The sequence below is a fragment of the Microcaecilia unicolor genome, chromosome 12 (genome assembly GCF_901765095.1).
Source record: "Microcaecilia unicolor chromosome 12, aMicUni1.1, whole genome shotgun sequence".
Classification (NCBI taxonomy): domain Eukaryota; kingdom Metazoa; phylum Chordata; class Amphibia; order Gymnophiona; family Siphonopidae; genus Microcaecilia; species Microcaecilia unicolor.
The window spans coordinates 67462166-67486540 of NC_044042.1; the positions used below are offsets into that span (position 1 = coordinate 67462166).

The window sequence follows — 24375 nt, forward strand, 5'->3', positions numbered from 1 at the left end:
CCTGGCGGAGGGAAGGAGGTTGTCACTCAGAATTGTACGGTACATGGCCCCATCCATTCTCCCATTGATGCGGTGAAGTAGTCCTGTGCCCTTAGCAGAGAAACACCCCCAAAACATAACATTTCCACCTCCATGCTTGACAGTGGGGACGGTGTTCTTTGGGTCATAGGCAGCATTTCTCTTCCTCCAAACACGGCGAGTTGAGTTCATGCCAAAGAGCTCAATTTTTGTCTCATCTGACCACAGCACCTTCTCCCAATCACTCTCTGCATCATCCAGGTGTTCACTGGCAAACTTCAGACGGGCCGTCACATGTGCCTTCCGGAGCAGGGGGACCTTGCGGGCACTGCAGGATTGCAATCCGTTATGTCGTAATGTGTTACCAATGGTTTTCGTGGTGACAGTGGTCCCAGCTGCCTTGAGATCATTGACAAGTTCCCCCCTTGTAGTTGTAGGCTGATTTCTAACCTTCCTCATGATCAAGGATATCCCACGAGGTGAGATTTTGCGTGGAGCCCCAGATCTTTGTCGATTGACAGTCATTTTGTACTTCTTCCATTTTCTTACTATGGCACCAACAGTTGTCTCCTTCTCGCCCAGCGTCTTACTGATGGTTTTGTAGCCCATTCCAGCCTTGTGCAGGTGTATGATCTTGTCCCTGACATCCTTAGACAGCTCCTTGCTCTTGGCCATTTTGTAGAGGTTAGAGTCTGACTGATTCACTGAGTCTGTGGACAGGTGTTTTTCATACAGGTGACCATTGCCGACAGCTGTCTGTCATGCAGGTAACGAGTTGATTTGGAGCATCTACCTGGTCTGTAGGGGCCAGATCTCTTACTGGTTGGTGGGGGATCAAATACTTATTTCCCTCTGCAGAATGCAAATAAATTCATATACTTTCCACAATGTGATTTTCCGGATTTAATTTGTGATGTGCTATCTCTCACTGTTACCAATAACCTACCCTTCAATTATGGGCTGCTCATGTCTTTGTCAGTGGGCAAACTTACAAAATCAGCAAGGGATCAAATACTTATTTCCACCACTGTATGTGCCACTCTTCCCACCCCAGACTCCTCTCTAACACCTAAGCCCCTTCCCAGCAACCAAGCCTCCTTACACTCACCCTATAAGTCTCATCAAAATGTGCACCAGTACTCCCAGTCTCTGAGCCCCAGCCCTTTCAAAACTATGACCAAACCAATGCTCTATATTCTGCTCTTAGTAACGAAAGAGCAACGTACTCCCTTTCACGAAACACCGAGCCACCCGCCTGGGGCTAACCCTGCGACCACAGAGGGTCTGTCCCCAGCACAGCTCAGGTCTGCCTGCACCTGGGCATGTGCTCTACACTAGCACCCTCCTCCTACCGACTGAGTCCCAACTGCCTCTGGATGAGTCTTCCGCTCTCAAGGTATTCCCCAATCATTTCTAGGTTACTGATGCCACACTCTCAGTGGTCCTACAGTTCCTAGAAAGCACTCGCATACCCAACACCCAAACCACCAGGATTCTTAGTCAGTCCAGACAAGCAGAGGCAATAAACTAAAAATGTTTATTGTCATGAAAAATTAGAACAATGAACAGAAAAAGTGCAATCAACAAATAGGTAACTGAAATATGGATCAATTATAAAACTAACTAAACATTTGTTTACTATCTAAATGGTATCTGGGGAGATCAGGACATATAGATGCTCACAAGTTATCAAATATAACTTGTGAGCATCTGTTCACAGGGCCTCAGCAAAGAGATCTTTCTCTCTTTTCTCCCTGGCTAAGACTGGAGAAAAAGCCAGTACAACCTAGCTGAATTTTGAGATCCTGGGCCAATCAGAGTCCAGAACAACAAGTTTTAAAAGTAGCTGGCCACATCACTACAGGTTACCTCTTATCTGTGCTAATTAAAGAAGGAACAGTCAGTTCTCTGTAACAGCTTTAAATTTCAACAGTTTTTATTGATGACAAATCAAAAAGTACAAATCCACCTTAACATAGCAGCATCAATACAATTGTACAAAGCTCAGTGGAACAACACTTCAAGCATACAACATTAGGTACAGCCATCAAATTTTGCAATATAGCACTTATCCCTCCCTCCCCCCAAACTCTGTAACAGCTTTAAACATAAACATGTACCGACTGCTAGCCAAACTAGAGAAATACACTTCAAGAACTAATCAATACAATTTACAGGCTTAAAACCCACTGTTTTGTCACACTTGCGCTTCACTCATTGTCCCTCTCACTCCCATCGCTAACTCACCAAACTCATCAACAGACCCTTTTCCCATGCCACACGTATATATTCTCCCATGCAAATTCTCATACATTCCACCACTATTAATGTATCCCATTGCCTTCTATTGCAAATTTCCCCTACTCAAACATCGCTGTCTCCTGAGGCAAAGAAACAGCTGTTACCATCAAAGTGATCCAGGTTTATGTCTAAAACAAATGAGAAAGTTGCAAATTTAAATTTCTGCTAGGCATCTATCAGTTTGTCAAATTTGCAGCAGCTCCACCTCTCCACTGTCAGCAAGTCAAGATGTGAAGGATCTGTAAGATCTGCCCATCACCCCAGACTAGATGTCCAAGCTTAAGGGTAAGCAAATTACACTGAAAGTGTTGTCTTTTATAATCTGAATCCAGAAATTGTCAACCCTGAAAGATGTCCCCACAGGCTTAGGCAATTCAGAACCCCATCTCTGATCAAAAACCATTCTCGCACCTGGCTCACCTCCCTTCTGATTCTCAGGATTGCTCCGCTGAAGTCTCCAGAGTCAAGTGCAGAGTAGTGATCTTTGCATGTGCTTCAGTTGGGGTCTAGAAACTGCTAACAGTTCCATTGTAAACCATGCAAAGTTGTGATGGATGTTGTAGCATATAGCAGATCTTCTTGTCTTTGCAGATCTCTGCAAAGCATCTTTAATTAGTAGCAACCCATGCAGAATAGTCCTAGAAAAGCAAAATATTTTGATTCTGGTATTTCAGTTCTCACTGCTTACAGTAATTCTGCAGTAAAGCTTCCTTGTAGGCACAATTCAAAATTCTTGTAATGACTATGTGGGGCCTGTTAGCTCCCTCTGCTTGTTGGCCCAATCTATGAGCATACAATTTATCTTTAGAGGCCCAAGAGTCTAAAGAGATCAGGCCTCTTCAGCTTGGAAAAGAAATGGCTGAAGGGGGATATGATTGAGGTCTACAAAATCCTGAATGGAGTAGAACGGGTAAAAGTGAATCAATTTTTCACTCTCCAAAACTACAAACAGGCGACTCTCAATAAAATTTAAATTTCTGCTAGGCATCTATCAGTTTGTCAAATTTGCAGCACCTCCACCTCTCCACTGTCAGCAAGTCAAGATGCTCCATCTCCCTCCTCCCTTTCCTATCCAAGATACTTGACCGTGCTGTTCACCACCGTTGCCTTGACTTTCTTTCATATCAAGCTATTCTTGATCCACTTCAGTTTGGCTTTTGCCCCCTTCATTCAACTGAAACAGAGCTTGCTAAAGTCTCCAATGATGTGTTCCTGGCCAGATTCAAAGGTCTCTATTCTATCCTCATCCTTCTCGATCTATCTGCTGCTTTTGACAGTGTTGATCACAGCCTACTCCTTGATACATTGCCCTCGCTTGGATTTCAGGGCTCTGTTCTTTCCTGGTTTTCTTCTTTTCTCTCCCAGCGTACCTTTAGTGTATACTCTAGTGGATCCTCCTCTACTTCTATCCCACTGTCAGTTGGTGTACCTCAGGGATCTGTCCTGGGACCTCTTCTTTTCTCCATCTGTACTTTTTCCCTTGGTACTCTGATCTCATCCCATGGTTTTCAGTATCATCTTTACGCTGATGACTCCCAGATCTACCTCTCCACACCAGAAATCGCAGCTGAAATCCAGGCCAAAGTATCAGCCTGTCTGTCTGACATTGCTGCCTGGATGTCTCAGCGCCATCTGAAACTAAACATGACCAAGACTGAGCTTCTTATCTTTTCCCCTAAACCAACCTCTCCTCCTCCCCCATTCTCTATTTCTGTGGATAACACTCTCATCCTTCTTGTCTCATGAGCTTGTAACCTTGGGATCATCTTCGACTCCTCCCTCTCCTTCTCTGTACTTATTCAGCAGACTGCTAAAACCTGTCGTTTCTTTCTTTATAATATCACCAAAATTCACCCTTTCCTTTCTGAGCACACTACTGGAACCCCCATCCACACTCTTATCACCTCTCGCTTAGACTATTGCAACTTGCTTCTCACAGGTCTCCCACTTAGCCATCTCTCTCCTCTTCAATCTGTTCAAAATTCTGCTGCACGACTAATATTCCACCAGTGTCGTTATGCTCATATTAGCCCTATCCTCGTCACTTCACTGGCTTCCTATCCGTTTCCATACAGTTCAAACTCCTCTTATTGACCTATAAGTGCATTCACTCTGCAGCTCCTCAGTACCTCTCCACTCTCATCTCTCCCTACATTCCTCCCCGGGAACTCCGTTCACCTCTCTTATCTGCACCCTTCTCCTCCACCGCTAACTCCAGACTCCGTTCCTTTTATTTTGCTGCACCATATGCCTGGAATAGACTTCCTGAGCCGGTACGTCAAGTTCCATCTCTGGTCGTCTTCAAATCTAAGCTAAAAGCCCACCTTTTTGATGATGCTTTTAACTCCTAACCCTTATTCACTTGTTCAGAACCCTTATTTTATCATCCTCACTTTAATATTCCCTTATCTCTTGTTTGTCTGTCCTAATTAGATTGTAAGCTCTGTCGAGCATGGACTGTCTCTTCATGTTCAAATGTACAGTGCTGCGTACATCTAGTAGTACTTTAGAAATGATAAGTAGTAGTAAGTAGTAAATACTTTTAAAACAAAAGGGAGGAAATATTTTTTCACTCTGGTTGCCGGGGGATATGGTAACAGTGTTTAGCTCATCTGGGTTTAAAAGTCCATAGTCTGTTATTGAGATGGACATGGGGGAAGCCACTACTTGCCCTGGCATGGAATGTTGCTACTAATTGGATTTCTGCCAGGTACTTGCCAGGTACTTGTTTATTTATTTATTGCATTTCTGTCCCACATTTTCCCACCTATTGGTAGGTTCAGTGTGGCTTACATGGAACAGTGAGGCAGTTAAAATGTATCACGTAGGGTTGCAAGTTGGTGAAGACAGCGAGAGTCTGTAGAGGTCTCTCATGGAGGTGTTCCGGATTGGCCACTTTCAGAAACAGGATACTGGGCTAGATGGACCATTGGTCTGACCCAGTATGGCTATTCTTATGTTCTTATATACAACAGTTTATAGTCAGCTGTGTTTCCAAGAAGCCCATGTGCTATGATAAGAAGTCAATTTGTGCAGCCAGCTTGTCAAACTTCATGCCCATAGCTTCCACTATCACCTTTATATGCTGTCAAATTGTTGCTCATGGGCAGACCACTTTCTGTGGATTCTGCCATTTTAAGATGTGCAGGTATGCTAGGCTGCATTATATCCTGGTCTTGTTTCAAACTTTTAGCAGCCATTCCAGATCTCAGTTTAGAAATATTCTTATCCAAACAGTGTTCTAATAACTCAGAAAGAGAAGAGTGTGCTGCCTGGTGTTATATTTAGATTGATGGGACTGAATGAATCCTGGGAGCTCTCAGGAAACATAGCAGCTCACATCAGTATATCACATGATCTCCCCAAAGATGGGTAGTTTTTTGGGGTGGGGCATTTGCAGAGGGTAGTTTTGTGGGTTGGGGCAGTTTTATTGGATGGGCAGTTTATGGTTTGGTAGGGAGATTGCAGGGTGTAGTTTTGTAGGTTGGTGTAGTTAGTGAGTTGGTGGGGCTGGTGTGGAGAATGGGATAAATTTGGGTATTTGACAGTTTATGAGATGGATATTGTGTATGTGTTTAGCCAGGGAGCCAATAGTTCATCTTTTCAATTCTGTGAAATATTTAGTATGAAATACATTTTTGTCTTTCATCTTTCCTTTGTGTCCCCACCCTCCTTTTAGAAGACATCCCGTCCCTCCAGCGGCTGCCCCTACATTCCAGGCCGAAGGAGCAGATCTGTTTCCCCTGCACTAGAAAAACCCATATCACATCATGAGCGTCAGAAAAAGGTAAAGTTGAATTTGATTTCTTTGACAATTATTGAATGTGATTTGTGGTAAAGGATTAGAACAGTGTTTCTCATACCTGTCCTGGGGAGTTTTCAGGATACTGTATCCACAATGAATATTCATGAGAGGATTTGCATGCATTGCTTCCACTGCATGCAAATCTCTCTCACGAAAATTCATTGTGGATATCCTGAAAACCTGACTGACTGGGGAACCCCCAGGACAGGTTTGGGAACCACTGGATTAGAGTAATTTTGTAGTGAAAGATTAAAAGATATTTTTGAATGAGTGTTTGATGTGATTTCTTGCACAAGAGTCCACAAAGATAGTACAAAGATTTATTGTATGAAAGTTTGAGATTTCTTGAATAATGGCAGGAGTGAGAGCTTATGCAAAGAATATGAAAGATTTATTTCTAAGAAATGTATTATATGAAAGTAACTATAATATCTTGTATAAAAATTAACATTATGGGCCTCGTTTACCAAACCACACTAGTGATTCCCGGTGCGACAATGCCAAGAGAGCCCATTCGCTAGTGTAGTTTGGTAAAAGAGGCCCTATACCTACCTCGTATAAGGGCTAATATATATATATATTTTTTTTTTATTTAGGTTTTCAAAAGTTACCTTTGAAAATAGATTACAAGCCAATATTAAATCAATAAGGGATAAATAAATAAATCTCAGTAATCTGTTCTCTTAGACCAAATCCATAAGGGACCCAAGAGTCAGGGCAAGCCACAGGGAGATGTTTTGGTGAACAGGAAAAAAAGGAAAGGAAAAACCCCAAGAAATAAGAACAGGTAGTGCACTGAAAAAAATAATTCCACCAAGATAGCCTATTATCTTCTGATTATCCTAGAACCTCCTTTCCCTTCCAAGAAGAATCTTTTGAGATGGTTCTTCAAGGTTTATTAAGGATTTACTATCTTGTCCATTAAAAGTGTCTGAGCGGCTTACAGACTAACAAATACAGAAAAGGGTGAGGAGACAAAACAGAAATGGGGAAGGGATGAACTACAATATTGATCAGAAAGAAAAAAGGAAGGGGGGAGGAAGTGGTCTGTAGGTCCTATCTGATCAATCAGGGCCACCAACCACACAAACCATGCCAAAAAATCTAGGAATAGGCATCCAAAAAAAACAAAAGTTTTCAAATATGATTTAAATTGAAAAAAGGGACATATGGGAATGAAAGGACGGGAGCAATCTATTCCATTGCACCAAAAAAAATGCTCCTCCTAGTACACTCATGGGTAATGTCTGGAAATGAGGGCGCACCGTAAGGTTATTATGAAAAGATGAGCAAAGAATTACATAAGTGTTGCCATACTGGGACAGACCGAAGGTCCATCAAGCCCAGTATCCTGTTTCCAACAGTGGCCAATTCAGGTCACAAGTACCTGGCAAGATCCCAAAACAGTACAATACATTCTATGCTGCTTATCCCAGAAATAAGCAGTGGATTTTCCCAAGTCCATTTTAATAATGGTATATGTACTTTTCTTTTAGGAAGCTATCCAAACCTTTTTTAAACCCCGCTAAGCTAACTGCTTTTACCACATTCTCTGGCAACAAATTCCAGAGTTTAATTACACATTGAGTGAAGAAATATTTTCTCTGATTTGTTTTAAATTTACTACTTTGTATCGTCATTGCGTGCTCCCCTAGTCCTAGTCCACTCATTATTTTATAGACCTCTATCATATATCTCCGCTCAGCCGTCTTTTCTCCAAGCTGAAGAGACCAAGCCGTTTCAGCCTTTCCTTATAGGGAAGTCGTCCCATCCCCTTTATCATTTTCGGCGCCATTCTCTGTACCTTTTCTAATTCCACTATATCTTTTTTTGTGATATGGTGACCAGAATTGCACACAGTATTCAAGGTGCGATCGCACCATGGATTGATACAAAGGCATTAGAACATCCTCATTTTTATTTTCCATTCCTTTCCTAATAATATTTATTTATTTTTATTTATTGCACTTGTATCCCACATTTTCCCACCTATATGCAGGCTCAATGTGGCTTACATAGATCTGTTATGGCGTCACCATACAGGGTACATGATACACTGGGGTTTCAATGAGATCAAGGCATGACAAGAAGAATTATTCAAGTGATAAAAGAGAGAAGACATTCAGAGTAATGGCGGAGTGGAGGAGTGATAGAGTTAGATTATGAGTTCTATTTGCTTTCTTTGAGGACACTCAACAGAGGGTTTCAAAGTATCGTCAACGATGACTCCTAGGTCCTAACATGGAACCTTGCATCACGTAGCTATAGTTTGGGTTCCTCTTTCCCTCATGCATCACTTTGCACTTGCTCACATTAAACATCATCTGCCATTTGGATGTCCAGTGTCGTAAGGTCATCTTGCAATTTTTCACAATCCTCTTGTGATTTAACAACTTTGAGAAACTTTGTGTCGTCGGCAAATTTGATTACCTCACTAGTAATTCCCATGTCTAGATCATTTATAAACATGTGGAATAAGGAATCAGTAAACGAAAAAGATATAGTGGCTCACCTGAAAGGAGAACTTTAAACACTAATAGTGCGATCTTGTAAACTATACGGTGAGTTAACGGGAGCCAATGCACTTCTGTAAGAAGGGGGTGACATGGTCATATTTCTTTTTCCCTGTTTGGTGTTAGTGTTCTGAACTATTTGCAAACGTCGGATGTCGATTGATCTTAGACCGCGATATAAAGAGTTATGATAATCAAGTTTGCTGATGACAAAAGAATGGATCAGAATATCTATGGCAGAAGAATCCAGAAGAGACCAAACATACTGTTGATTCTTGCGCTAAACTACATATTTGTGGGGAAATCTAAAATGGCAACATTTGGGAGGCAGCAGTAGAGCAGTATCATCTCCACTTCCTCTGCTGCCACTGTTGTCCTACCTTTTTCTGGCCACTCCAAAGCTACTCGGAGCCATCACAGGACCTTTCAGTAGAGCCCACATTCAAATGCTGCTGCATTCCACCTTCCCTGATGCATTTCCTGTTGGAGAGAACAGGAGGTGACAGCACTTGAGCATTGGCCTCTACTGAAAAGTCATGTGCCCTCAGTGAGTACCTTTGGAACAACTAGGAAGAGGTAGGGCAAAAGTGGAGGCGGTAGCAGAGGAAGAGAAGATGGGGGAGAGAAGATACATGAATCTGGGAAAGGAGGAAGATAAGATGATGAAGGTTGGAGGGCAGTGTAGTAGATAGAGGTCAAGGAAATTCTTGCTTGGGGGGATTAGGGAAGATGCTGGCCCCAAGGGAAGGAGGGGAGGAGAAAGAGAGATGCTGGCCATCTGGGGGTAGAGAGAGGAAATGGGGTTGCTGACTACCTGGGGAGGAGGGAGATATACTGGACTAGAGGGGGAGAGATATTTTATTTATTTATTTATTGCATTTGTATCCCACATTTTCCCACCTTTTTGCGGGCTCAGTGTGGCTTTGAGCCACTCCTGTGGTAGGAGGTGGAGGAACCATAGCTGAAGACTTGCTTAGGGGGTAAGATACCCTTGAGTGGCCCTGCCAGCCCCCAAGAAGGAGATGTCCTGGCACAAAACCAGGAACTGTTTCCTATGATCCAGAGTCCACCTAGATCCATTAGGAAAATTTGGGCCTTCTCTCCTAAAAAGGAAGGATATTGACAACAAAAGTAAAGTTGCAGAAATGAGTCTTTATCTTGGAGCGAGACAAAATTAACCAACAATGCTGCCCTCTTGGAAAATTAATTAATAGACAGGTCTAATGAGCTAGTCAAATCCAGGCTATCAGAAGAGACATCAGCAGGAGATGTTCCACCACAGAAAAGCTTTACACAATCATTCTTGATGGCAAAAAATATAGGGGCTGATATTCAGCAGAAGATAACCAAGTAGGAGATGCCACTGTGGTGATCCCTGGATTTTCAGCGGCACATTACCAGATAGTGCCTCTGAAAATCCAGGAAGGGCAATGTGGCATCATCCAGTTAGTGCTGGGGTAGTCCAGGGGTAGATTCAGGGTGGAGTCAGGAGTTTCCTGGGTACCAACTATATTCAGTGGCAGTACATGGAGAACTATCCAGTTAACTTAGGACAGCAATAAGAATATTGGCAGTAATTGGGTAACTCCTGACAGGTTTCCAACTGTCTGGATATTTAGTGCCAGTACCTGGATAGGTGCCGGCACTAAATATCCAGCCACAATTCATCTGGTGGTGGCCAGTATTTAGAAAATGCAGCCTCAAGAAACTTCAGAACCTCTTTTAGGAATCTATGCTGGACTGATTGTGTCCAAAAACCTTAAGGTGGACAAGTAGGTAGAAAAGGCGACAGTCAAAGCCAGAAGTAAGCTTGGGTGCCCAAGGAAAGGGATGACCAGCAGGAAAAAATAGGTGATAGTGCCTTTGTATAAGTCTCTGGTGAGGCCCCATTTGGAGTACTGCGTGCAATTCTGGAGACCACATGTACGGAAAGATATAAACAGGATGAAGTCAGTCCAGAGGGCAGCTACCAAATTGGTAAACAGTCTGTGTCATAAAACATATAGGGACAGGCTCATGGACCTCAACATGCATATGCTGGGAGAGAGGGGATGTGATAGAGATGTTTAAATACCTTAGTGGCATTAATACACAGGAGGTGAGCCTTTTTCAAATGAAGGAAAACTCTGGAATTAGAGGGCTTAGGATGACGTTAAGAGGAAATAGGCTTAGGAAGAATCTAAGAAAATACTATTTCATGGAAACGGTGGTGATGCGTGGAATGGCCTCCTGGTGGAGGTCGTGGAAACGAAGACTGTATCTGAATTTAAGAAAACATGGGATAGGCATGTGGGATCCAGTAGGAAAAGGAGGAGCTAGTGGTTATTGAAGAAGGGCAGACTGGATGGGTCATTTGGCCCTTATCTGCCGTCATGATTTTATGTTTCTAAATAATTTGCAAGCAGTACACGTTACATAAGGGGAGACAAACAAAGCAGATCAATCAGTGATATGGTTCAAAACTTTATTTTCAGAGATTCGCCCGACACAGACTGTGTTTCGCCCACAAGGGCTGCGTCAGGGGCTAATAGTCCAAGCAGGACATGAGATTGAAACGTAAAAAACCAGCAGGGTGCTTTCCTCAGTCAAGATGAGGACATCAGCTCAATGCACAGGGTAAGTCTCTGGTCGCATCTCTCAGCTGCTGGAAGATGCGACCAGAGACTTACCCTGTGCATTGAGCTGATGTCCTCATCTTGACTGAGGAAAGCACCCTGCTGGTTTTTTACGTTTCAATCTCATGTCCTGCTTGGACTATTAGCCCCTGACGCAGCCCTTGTGGGCGAAACACAGTCTGTGTCGGGCGAATCTCTGAAAATAAAGTTTTGAACCATATCACTGATTGATCTGCTTTGTTTGTCTCCACGTTGGATTTTGCGGATCGCTTGCCATCTTGTTTCTTAGGACCACGTTACATAAGGAACATTTTAAATTCTTAGATTTAAATGCCATGTAAAGTTATGTGTTTTTCCAATTTTCTGTAAATCACCATTTTATCCTGCATCAAAGTAAGTGTGTACTGTCTTAGATTAGGAAACAGCCAGAGCCAAATCCTCTAACTTTGCCTGTGATCCAACTTGGTTTCCAAGTTCTGAATCTGAGACATGTTTAAAGGAAGCAAACAAATCCAGCAGAAACCTTATGTAAGGAATCCAGGGCCATCCAAGTAGATTCTAATGTTATTGCTGATTTGACCAAGGGCCTCAAACTCTGCAGACCCACCAACGTTAACTTCAAAGTCAAGGCCTCATCTGACACTTTCTGGAGCTCATTTGATCTGGCTCTCTCAAGGGGAACAGCTGCCACACCTTGGCCTCAACTATATACTTCAGGTGTGGCACCATGAAATTCTCTGTGTTTCTGCCAGTAGCATCACAGAAAGAGGCAGAGAGAGCCCTCCCAGTGCTGCTCCACCAGCTTGCTCACCATGTTTTGTCCACTCTCCAACAACTCTGTGCAGACCAAGAGGAAGATCATGGCCCAGTAGGCTAAGCGAAATCTTGTTATCCAAGCCAGTGTTCTTCCAATGTACCAGAACAGCAGCAATGCCCATGATCAGTATCAGCTGCACAGACATCTGGTGACCTTATCAAGCAGATAAATTGAAGGCAGAGAGTCTTAAAATTTGCCTTTCTTTCTTGGCATGAGACCTAAATTAAAAGGTAACTCGGGCACTAAGTCTACCAGACTAAATACAGTATCCTACTAATTTGCCATGTTGGGTCCCCCAGCAAAGGGTAATATCTTGCATAAAACTATGGAAGATTCTTTTGTTCTGGAACTAGAAAGTCGTTTTTTTAAATTTATCTATCTTTAAAGCAATTTTTATTGAGCTTTTCCAAAGTACAATAGTAATAATCCACTTCAACAATTGCAAACAATAATAATAACATTTAATAGCTATAAGATAAACAATAAGTTCAATCAGGCAAAAGAGACCTTTCTATACTCTGAATTCCCCAGTGACTCTTACCCCCAAACTCCCTCCCCCTTCTTGCACCAACTGCCCATCTAGTATAACAACCTTACAAATAATCAGAGAAAATAACCCAGGCACGATAACTTTTAACCATTCAACACTTGACTTTGAGCCACTGCATTAGGGGTGTTTCAAAAGGGTTCTCACATCACATGAAACTGACAACACTGTAGGGATACAAAATCAGTTAGCTTGCGATGCTCCAGCAGAAGATGTTGAATCATTCCAAAGCACCATAGGTGTTCTGAAGGAGCCTCTGGGCCTACCCAAAGGAGTAAAATAGTTCTTAAGGCCACTAAAATAGACCATTTTAAAAAAACCTTGAGCCCCCTTTTTTTAGGCCTGGACTTAGGGGTGAGTTCAAAAATCATGAGTGAGGTCAGCTGTAGGGACACTGCTCAAATATTAGATAACAGAATCCAGTATACATTGCCAAAATGCTGTGGTAACCGCGCAAATCCAAAAACATATAGTAAAAATTTTGATAGGTATATTAAAAGCAAGAAACTGGCAAAAGAATCGGTTTGACCGCTAGATGACCGAAGGGTAAAAGGGGCAATCAGGGAAGACAAAGCCATAGCGGAGAGATTAAATGAATTCTTTGCTTCGGTCTTCAATTTGGGAGAGATACTGGTTCCAGAAATGGTATTCAGTGCTGACAAGTCAGAGAAACTGAATGAAATTTCTATAAACCTAGAGGATGTAATGGGGCAATTTGACAAATTGAAGAGTAGCAAATCTCCTGGACTGGATGGTATTCATCCCAGAGTACTGATAGAACTGAAAAATTAACTGGGAGAACTATTGTTAGTAATAAGTAATTTACCTTTAAAATCGAGTGAGGTACTGGAAGATTGGAAGGTAGCCCATGTAATGCCAATATTTAAAAAAAGTTCCAGAGGTGATCCGGGAAATTATAGACAGGTGAGTCTGACGTCAGTGCCGGGCAAAATGGTAGAGACTATTATGAAGAACAAAATTACAGAGCATATTCAAAAGCATGGATTAATGAGACAAAGCCAACCAACCAACCAAACACCAATGGCAATATGTTGTATAAAAAGTATGAAAGCCTGACTTGTATGTGCAGGTGTACTTATTAGCTTTAGCCAAAGGTAATTTTCTCCTAGTTTCCACTCCCCTACTAAACCCCCCTTCCCTTTCCACTTCCCGTCCTCCCTTCCAGATCCCCACACTATCTTATCCCCAAAAGTAGGAGCACTCTCCCTTTCCCGAACGGACATGCCATCAGGCCTCCCAGCTCCACCCGAAGTAACTATAATCTTCAGTAATATCATTATAACAATGACAACACATTTTGGTACAACTTAATGCTCTAACATCACAGTCATTGATCTTGTAAGCAAACTATAAATGCCATACAAGGCTGACTGTGCAGGAAGGGACAAACTATGATGTAAAAATAATGATTCACTGTTATGAACCTCTTGCTCAGGTATTCGTAGCCTCTCCAGAACATTCCAAGGTGTTCACAAAGTCTTGGGCTGCTGAGACAGAATCCAGGCTACTCTAGCGACCCGCCCTGAACACTTTAAGGATTGCAGGATATACCAACATGAAACCTACATTTTTCTCATAAATTTTGCCACAGATTGGAGTAAACCCTTTTCTTTTCTCCATCTGAGCCGATGAGTAGTCTTGAAAAATGCACACATGGTTGTCTTCAACTTGCAAAGTCTCACATTTGACTTTATAAAGGTGCAGCAGCAGCTCAACCTTGTAAACATAGTTATGCACTTTAGCAATAATTACTTGAGGGTGCTGCTTATCATCCAGCCTATGGCCTAGGCGGTGCATGCAATCCAAGCACAATGTTGCTGAGTCTCCCGACAAAGAAAGCTCCTTCATGTGCTACTTTTCCAAAATAATAATCAGATGTCTTCAGGGACTGATTCCGGTATCCCGAGAAGGCAAAGTGGTTTTCCAAGTATTCCAAGCATGGTGCATAATTGACTCCGGACAGTGCCATGATATTTGTAACTATCATGCTCAAAGTGTCCTCAACTTCTGATGCATGGTTTTCCAGCTCCCCAGTTTGCCGGTTCATATCAGCCAGTAATACTTTCAAGTTAGATATCTGACCAGAGATCTTGTCTAAATGGGGCTCCAGTGCCTGTACAACTGCTGTAGTTAATGCAGAGATGTGTTTGGGGACCGTGGAAGGGCCTTCTCTGAGAGACCCTACACCATCTTGTCTTCTCTGCCCTTGTGCCTGTCTTTGTCTTTTCTGGGAGCCTAAGAGTCCATCGAATCATTGCACTTGGTGATAAATTTGTCTGTACAATATTCCCCTGCCAAATGCAGAATAGGAGACTTTGGGTAAGTGAATATGCATTGTCAATGCCATCAGATAAAACTGGGAGGCCCCAAGCAGTGCAGAAATGCATCCTGCCTCAGTCACCGAATCACAAGACCAGCCTTTGTTTTATCTATATTCCAGTTGTAATTAGATGCCTTCCACAAGAAGTTTTTTCCCCATTTTCTTTTACCTAATTAATTGGAGGATCAGTATCTGGGGAGTAGGAGGATTTTATATCATAGACAAGCACACAAGGAATTGAAAGCAGAGATTATAAAAACACATAACAGAATATTTAGGAATTGGTCATTTGGTGCACAAAAGAAGCAGGCATTGAAATGTCAATCCAATCCATTAGAGGCTATCAGGGCATGATCAAAATCAGCAATGTCTAAGAAGTCTTGCTGTAAATTAATATAAAACTTTGTCATGCATGAAACTATACAGACATTCACTTTGTAGGGGTAATTTTAAAAGGCATTAGAAATGAAATTTCATGTCTGAATTCTCCTGCAGTAAGCCATCTTTGGGAACAATCCTGCTTCATGATTCCAGAGGAGGGTCTGGCAGGTCTACACTCAGATTTATTAGAAGGCTCCATCCTAACATGTGTTGGCAGGGCTGCTGCTGCTGCCATTTTCTCAGTTCTGCTTGTTTATAGAATAGGATCTGCTCCACGAGGCTGCTTTGAACTATTTTGGCCTCTGTAATAAAGGTAGTGTCATCTTTCAGGTCAGCATCTCTTTCAGAGAAACACAGAAATATAGAAAATGATGATGGCAGATAAAGACAATATGGTCTACCCAGTCTGCCCGTTCATACCATCTGCTATCCTTTCCTCTCCCTTAGAGATCATATGTGCTTGTTCCAGGCTTTCTTGAAGTCAGATACAATCTTCCTCTTAACCTCCTCCACTGGGAAGCCATTCCAGGCATCCACTGCCCTTTTCGTAAAGAAGTATTTCCCTAGAGAATCCTTTCATCTTCATCCTACACCTCTCATTCCAGAGCTTCCTTTCAATATGAAGAGACTTGCTTCGCGTGCATTTGTGCCGTGGAAGAATTTAAATGTCTCTATCATATGTCCTGTCTCCCACCTTCTTCCAAAGTATACATACTGAGATCTTTAAGTCAATTTCCATATGCTTTATAATGAACATAACTGACCATTTTATTGGCCACTTTCTGGACCAACTCCATCCTTTTTATATCTTTTTTTAAAAGGTGTGGTTTTCAGAATTATGCACATTATTCTAAATGGGGTCTCACTAGAGACTTATACAGAGGCCCTATCACTTCCTTTTTCCTGCTGATCATTCCTCTCCTTATTCAGGCAAGCATCCTTTGGCTTTTGCTGTCTTTTCTACCTACTTTGCCAGCTTAAGATAATCAGACATGACTACTCCCAAGTTCCTCTCTTCTTTCATGCACAGAAGTACTTCACCTCCTATACTGTACTGCTCCATTGGGTTTTTGAAACCACAAATGCATGACCCTGCATTTTTTAGCATTAAATGTTTACTACCAAATTATACAACTTTGCTAGGTCCTTTCTCATGTTATCCATGTCATCAGGGCTGTCAGCCCTACTGCAGATTGTGAGAACATCCACAAAGAGGCAAACCTTACTAGGCAGCGTTTTTGCAATATTGCTTACAAAAATGTTAAAAAGAACTAGCCAAGAACTGATCCTTGAGGCACACCACTGGTAACATCCCTTTCCTCATGGTGGACTCCATTTACCACTTCCTTTTGTTGCCTTTCACTCAACCGTTTCTAACGCAGGCAATCACTTTAGGGCCCCTACTGAGAGCATTCATTTTCGGCCCAATATTCAGTGATTCAGCCAGCCACTGATTAGTTGCCATTGCTTGGTTGGGGCTAGCCGCTAATATTCAGTGGCACTTAATTGGCTAAATACGACTGAATATCGCTGTTAGCACTGAACTCAAAGCCGGTTATGTTGGGGGTGTTCCGGGAGTGGAGTCAGCATTTGGCAGCTTAAGTGCTGCCATCAGCTTGCCCTGCCATCAGCTTGCTCTGGTCCCTCGGCCCTAGCCTGTCCCAGTCCGCTGCTCTGAGGGCGGCGAGTGTGGCAGTCCAGCTGCTCCAGCTTGCTCCGATCCGTGCGATCCAGCTTCTCCCTGCTTGCCTGCCCCGGTCCATCTACCCCAGCTTGCTCCAGCCTGCCAGTCCATCAGCTACAGCTTGATCCAGTTCACCTGATCCAACTTCCTCCTGCTTGTTCGTCTACTCCAGCTTGCCTGATCCTGCTTCTCCCTGGCTGCTCCAGTCCATCGGCTCCAGCTTGTTCCAGTTCATCTGATCCAGCTACTTCCTGCTTGTTTGTCTATTCCAGCCTGCCTGATCCTGCTTCTCCTTGGCTGCTCCAGTCCATCGGCTCCGGCTTGTCCCGGTGCACCTGATCCAGCTTCTTCCTGCTGGTTCATCTACTCCAGCCTGCCCGATCCTGCTTCTCCATGGCTGCTCCAGTCCATCGGCTCCAGCTTGTTCCAGTCCGTCTACTCCAGCTTCTCCCAGCCTCTTCCAGTCCGTCTGCTCCAACTTGTTCCAGTCCGCCTGACCCAGCTTCTCCCTGCTCCCTCCAATCCATCTGCTCCAGCCTGCTTGTTCCAGTCCATCAGTTCCAGCGTGTTCCAGTCCGCCTGATCCAGCTGCTCTAGCGTGTTCCAGTCCACCTGCTCCAACGTGTTCCAGTCCGCCAGACCCAGCATCCCCCTGCTCGCTCCAGTCCATATGCTCCAGCCTGCTTGTTCCAGTCCATCTGCTCCACCATGTTCCAGTCCATCTGCTCCACCATGTTTCAATCCGCCTGATCCAGCCCCTAGCCAATCAACCTGCCTGCTAGCCAATCACCTGTTCCTGCCTGCCTGCTAGCCAATCAACCTGCCTGCTCAGCCATTGACTTACCTACCTGCCTGCTAGCTTTTCAGCCATTGACTTACCTAATCGCCAACCCAAAACCTAGCTTCAAGCCCTATCTATCTGCTTAATACTTCAGTCATTACATACTCACCCTTTAACACCTGTTAACTGCTTAACACCTCAGTCACTATATAGTCACCTGTTACACCTCAGTCACTATCTATGGTCCCTGTCCATGTTCTCTTCCTTGCCCTGTCCCTTCCTAATCTTCTTTCCCCCCCACTCCCACTGTCTACCATTAGAACTACCCGCTGCCCTCCCACCCTGCCCGCCACCGCAATACCCTATTCACCTCCATCCCTCACCTCACCATCCCTCTTGTCCCCCTCCTCCTTCCTGGCTCTCAACCTTCGGCACTTCCTTCCTGCCATTAACCCATCCCCTTTCCTCCTAAGTACACCCCGTCTTCGTCGCCTTCGTCGCCCGACCTCCCCCACCCTCCTCCGCACTCTCTTGCTCCTCCTCCTGCTATCCGCAGGAGACATTAACCCTAATCCAGGTCCCCCCCACCTGTCCCCATCCTATCCTTGTGAACGATCCCGGGATGTCTCCAATCTCGTCTCTATTCCCCTCCTTCCCCCCTCCTCCCTCCCCTTCTCATGCGCCTTGTGGAATGCCCACTCAGTCTGCAACAAACTGCCTCTCACCCACGATCTCTTTATCTCTCGCTCCCTTCAACTGCTCGCCCTAACCGAAACCTGGATCTCCCCGGAAGACTCTGCCTCAGTTGCAGCCCTCTGCCATGGAGGCTATCTCTTCTCCCACACGCCCCGCCCAATCGGCCGCGGCGGAGGCGTTGGGCTACTACTATCACCCTCCTGTAGTTTCCAACCCCTCCACCTACCGCAGTCTCACTGCTTCCCATCCTTTGAAGCCCATTCCATTCGGCTATTCTACCCGCTACCACTCAGAGTGGCAGTCATTTACCGCCCCCCGGATAAATCCTTCCCTTCCTTCCTTACCGACTTTGATGCTTGGCTCTCTGTCTTTCTTGACCCCTCATCTCCGTCCCTCATTCTCGGAGACTTTAACGTACATGCTGATGACCTATCCGACCCCCATACTTCTAAGTTCCTCACCCTAACATCCTCCTTCAACCTCCAGCTGTGCTCCACCACCCCTACTCACCGTGATGGACATTGTCTTGACCTCGTCCTCTCCTCCTCCGGCTCACCCTCCAATTTCCACGTCTCAGCTCTTCCTCTCTCCGACCAGCACCTGATCACATTCACACTTCGTCACCCCCCCCCTCCACCCCGTCCAACTTTAACCACCACCTCCAGGAACCTCCAGGCTATTGACCCCTCCACCCTATCATCTACTATCTCTAATCTCCTCCCCTCCATCACGTCCTTCGCAACTGTCGACAAAGCGGTCTCCGCTTACAATATTTATTTATTTATTTATTGTTTGCATTTGTATCCCACATTTTCCCACCTCTTTGCGGGCTCAGTGTGGCTTACAATAAGATATGAATAAAGAGAATACAGTTGTTACAAATTGGTTATGGGTTACATTGTACAAGTTATGCGAGATAATCGAATTATCATTAGAATATCACAATGGGACATCAACAGGGAGACTTTGGGAGGAGACAATAGGAAGCTTAAGGGCAGTGTTAAGACATATAGGCACATGGTTTACCTATTCCTGTGAGTATATGTATGAGTAATGTGGAATTGGGGGGGATGAGAGATCATGAGTGGATGTGTGATGCATTGATGTAAGTGAGTGTAGACTCTATGTGTTTTGGTTTTTTCCGTAGATTGTCTCAAACAAACGGGTCTTCAGTAATCTGCGGAAGGATGCTTGTTCGTGGATCGCTCTTAAGTTGCATGGCAATGAGTTCCAAAGCTGCGTGCTCGTGTGAGAAAAGGTTGACGCGTGTAGCGTCTTGTATTTCACGCCCTTGAAAGTAGGGAAATGGAGGTTGAGGTATGTTCGGGAAGATCTCCTAGCATTTCTGGGTGGTAGGTCAATCAACTCGGACATGTAGGCTGGGGCTTCGCCGTAAATGATCTTGTGGACTAGTGTGCATACCTTAAAGGTGATGCGTTCCTTCAGTGGAAGCCAGTGTAGTTTCTCTCGTAGTGGTGTTGCCCTTTCATATTTTGGTTTTCCAAAGATGAGTCTGGCTGCTGTGTTCTGGGCTGTTTGAAGTTTCCTCAGTGTTTGCTCTTTGCAGCCTGCGTATGATGAGTTGCAGTAATCCAGATGGCTGAGGACGAGGGATTGCACTAGGTTACGAAAGACGAATCTTGGGAAGAGTGGTCTTATCCTTTTCAGTTTCCACATGCAGTAGAACATCTTCTTAGTTGTGTTGTTTGCGTGGGTTTCAAGTGTTATGTGGCGGTCGATAGTGACTCCAAGGATTTTTAGCGTTTCTGAGATTGGAAGGTTTAGGTTTGGTGTATTTATCGCGTTGAATTCATTGGTGTTGTATTGGGAGGTGAGTACCAGGCATTGAGTTTTTTCTGCATTTAATTTCAGATGGAATGTGTCTGCCCATGTGTTCATGATGTGTAGGCTTTGATTGATTTCGTTGGAGATTTCTTTGATGTCATGTTTGAAGGGGATATATATTACCGCTCTCTCCTCTGCTTTGGACACCCTCGCGCCATCCATCTCCCGTCCCACAAAGCGCACCAATCCCCAGCCCTGGCTGACTCCTTGCATCCGTTACCTTCGCTCCTGCACCCGATCCGCTGAGCGCCTCTGGAGGAAATCTCGTACCCTTTCAGACTTCCTCCACTACAAATTCATGCTATCCTCCCTCCACTCCTCCCTATTCCGTGCAAAACAGGACTATTACACCCAATTGACCAATTCTCTCAGCTCCAACCCTCGTCGTCTCTTCACCACCCTTAACTCCCTCCTAAAAGTGCCCCCCGCTCCTACTCCCCCTTCTCTCTCTCCTCAATCACTGGCCGACTATTTCCGCGACAAAGTGCAAAAGATCAACCTTGAGTTCACGACCAAACCACCACCTCCCCTTCACCCTTTAACCCTCTCCCTCAACCAACCTACCCAGGTCTCCTTCTCCTCCTTTCCTGAGATCACCGAGGATGAAACTTCCCGCCTTCTTTCCTCCTCGAAATGCACCACCTGTTCCTCTGATCCCATCCCCACAAACCTACTCAACACTATCTCCCATACTGTCACCCCCGCCATCTGTCGCATCCTCAACCTCTCTCTCTCCACTGCAACTGTCCCTGACACCTTCAAGCACGCCGTTGTCACACCTCTCCTCAAAAAACCTTCACTTGACCCTACCTGCCCCTCCAACTACCGCCCCATCTCTCTTTTACCCTTCCTTTCCAAATTACTTGAGCGCGCCGTTCACAGCCGCTGCCTTGATTTTCTCTCCTCTCATGACATCCTCGATCCACTTCAATCCGGTTTTCGCCCTCTGCACTCGACAGAAACAGCACTCTCTAAAGTTTGCAATGACCTGCTCCTGGCCAAATCCAGAGGTCATTACTCCATCCTCATCCTCCTCGATCTTTCCGCCGCGTTTGACACTGTCAACCATGATTTACTTCTTGCCACGCTATCCTCTTTTGGGTTCCAAGGCCCTGTCCTCTCCTGGTTCTCCTCTTATCTCTCCCACCGCACCTTCAGGGTACACTCCCATGGATCTTCCTCCACTCCCATCCCACTATCTGTTGGAGTTCCCCAGGGATCTGTCCTTGGACCCCTTCTCTTCTCAATCTACACCTCTTCCCTGGGCTCGCTGATCTCGTCTCATGGTTTTCAGTATCATCTTTATGCTGATGACACCCAGCTGTACCTCTCCACATCTGACATCACCGCGGTGACCCAGGCCAAGGTATCGGCCTGTTTATCCGACATCGCGGCATGGATGTCCAACCGCCACCTGAAGCTGAACATGTCCAAGACCGAGCTCCTCGTCTTTCCTCCCAAACCCACTTCTCCTCTTCCTCCACTCTCTATCTCTGTTGATAACACCCTCATCCTCCCCGTCCCATCTGCCCGCAACCTCGGAGTCATCTTCGACTCCTCCCTCTCCTTCTCTGCGCATATCCAACAGACTGCCAAGACCTGTCGCTTCTTCCTCTTCAACATCAGCAAAGTTCGTCCTTTCCTCTCTGAGCACACCACCAGAACTCTCGTCCACGCTCTCATTACCTCTCGCCTTGATTACTGCAATTTACTGCTCACCGGCCTCCCACTCAGCCATCTATCCCCCCTTCAATCAGTTCAGAACGCTGCGGCACGTCTTATATTCCGCCAAAACCGATATACTCATAACACCCCTCTCCTCAAATCACTTCATTGGCTTCCGATCAGATATCGCATACAATTCAAGCTCCTCCTCCTTACCTACAAGTGCACTCAGTCTGCGGCTCCTCACTACCTCTCCACCCTCATCTCCCCCTTTGTTCCCGCCCGTAACCTCCGCTCACAGGACAAAGCCCTTCTCTCAGTACCCTTCTCCACCACTGCCAACTCCAGGCTCCGCTCATTCTGCCTTGCTTCACCCTATGCCTGGAACAATCTTCCTTCACCCATACGCTATGCCCCCTCCCTACCCATCTTCAAATCTCTGCTTAAAACTCACCTCTTCAATGCTGCCTTCGGCGCCTAACCGCTCGAGATAGATAGAATGCCCCAATCTATCCACCCTATCAGATTAACTGTTCACTCGTCCTCTAGATTGTTCACTTGTCTTTAGATTGTTCTCTTGTCTTTTAGATTGTAAGCTCTTTGAGCAGGGACCGTCCTTCTATGTTTAAATTGTACAGCGCTGCGTAACCCTAGTAGCGCTTTAGAAATGCTAGTTAGTAGTAGTAGTAGTAATATTCAGCCCTTAAGCAGCCAGATTTACTGCATAAAAGTCTGTCCAGTTTTTATGCGCTAGCCCATGGCTGCTTAAGTGTTGAATATCAACTTAAGTGGCGATGTGTTAGCCAACTTAAAAATAATCAGATATTCAAAGCCAAAGCCCGCACAGGTCCCGGCTTCGAATATCCGATAATAACTCCATTGTTGATGCTCAAAAGTCCCTGTTAAAAACTGTCTGTTTAGATCCATGGTAGAAGTTACCGATTTTGAAAAATAGCTAGCGAGGCTCAAAGGAAATCACATGCAAATGAGATTCACATAAATTTAGCAAGGAGCTCAGTAGGTAAAGAATGCATAGAACAGTCTCTTGGTAAGTGTTCATGTTCTACGCATGCCAAAGAATCCCGCTGCTGTACTTGCTGGCTCCATTGTCCCCCTGTCTCCTTTCTCCTACAGTGCTCTGATTCTGGCTCCACCTTCCTCCTGCACCTTTCTCCTGCAGCTTACTTGCCCCAATGATTTTTGCTTGGGAATCTCCTCCTTGCTGAAAGTCCCCCCAGCTGACATCAGAACATCATAGGGGCTTTCCCCCAGCTCATTGACTGTCTGCTTGTTTCTCTGTCCCCCATCCAGCTGACATCGTAGGGGCTTTCCCCAGCCAACTGGCTGTCTGCTTCTTTCTCCATCCCCCAGCTGACATCGTAGGAGCTTTCTTCAGCCGTTTGGATGGCTGCTTGTTTCTCTGCTCCCCCAGCTGACATCGTAGGGGCTTTCCCCCAGCCGATTGGCTGTCTGCCCCTATGATGTCAGCTGGGAGGGGGTGGAGAAACAAGCAGAGAGCCAATCGTCTGGGGGAAAGCCCCTATGATGTCAACTGGGGGAGGGGTTCAATAAGGAGGAGATTCCCAAACAAAATCATCAGGGGCAGCCTGAGGGAAGACAAATAACCTGCAGGAGGAAGGTGGAGCTAGCATCAGAACAATTTGCTATTTGAAAAAACTCTCCCCCCCCCCCCCCACCCCCCACAAATGCTTGTTTCTCCACCCCTCTAAGCTATTCTTTGCTCTCGGACAAGTTTTGCTTTTGAAAAATGCAAGCAGAGTGCTTCTCCCAGAAGTTGCTCTTGTACAATGACGGCTCCAGACCTCACAGAAAAGTTTACATGTTAAAGGTAGGCGCTTCTTTCTGTGCATTACTCGGCATGCTCATTTTAATACTATCAGCTCGTAATTCATTTGCATAGGTTGTTGCTTGCTACCGTGATTTGTAAGATGGATGCAGAACCTCTTTGTGCATTACTCGCTAAATAACATGCACACTAAACTGGATAGAACCAGTCAAAATCAGATGTTCCTAACATGGTAAGCTTTGTACATTGGCCCTACGTCACCAACGCAAAACCTTGTCTAATAAAATCTAAGTGCAACACATCTAGCACTCTCCTGTGATCCAACTGTCTGGTCACCCAGTAAGAGAGGAAAAAAACAACTAAAAGAAAAGAATTAATCAGATTTGTCTGACAAGACCTACCTCTAGTAAAACCACGCTGCTTCTAGGCCTGCAATCCATTGGATTTCAGAAGGTTCACTATCCCCTGTTTTAGAAGGATTTCCATTAATTATCACAAAGGTCACACTAACCAGCTTGTTGTTCCCTGCCTCCTCCTTAATACCACTTTTGTGGAGAGG

The 24375-nt window shown here is 44.8% G+C and overlaps 1 protein-coding gene across 1 annotated transcript in view; it reads left to right on the top strand.

Moving 5' to 3' along the window:
* The window catches only part of MLLT6 (MLLT6, PHD finger containing), a 360336-nt gene that overhangs the window by 88908 nt on the left and 247053 nt on the right, over positions 1-24375 (top strand). The window contains 1 exon segment of the mRNA XM_030220707.1: positions 5999-6106. Coding sequence (XP_030076567.1) covers positions 5999-6106 — 108 coding nt within the window.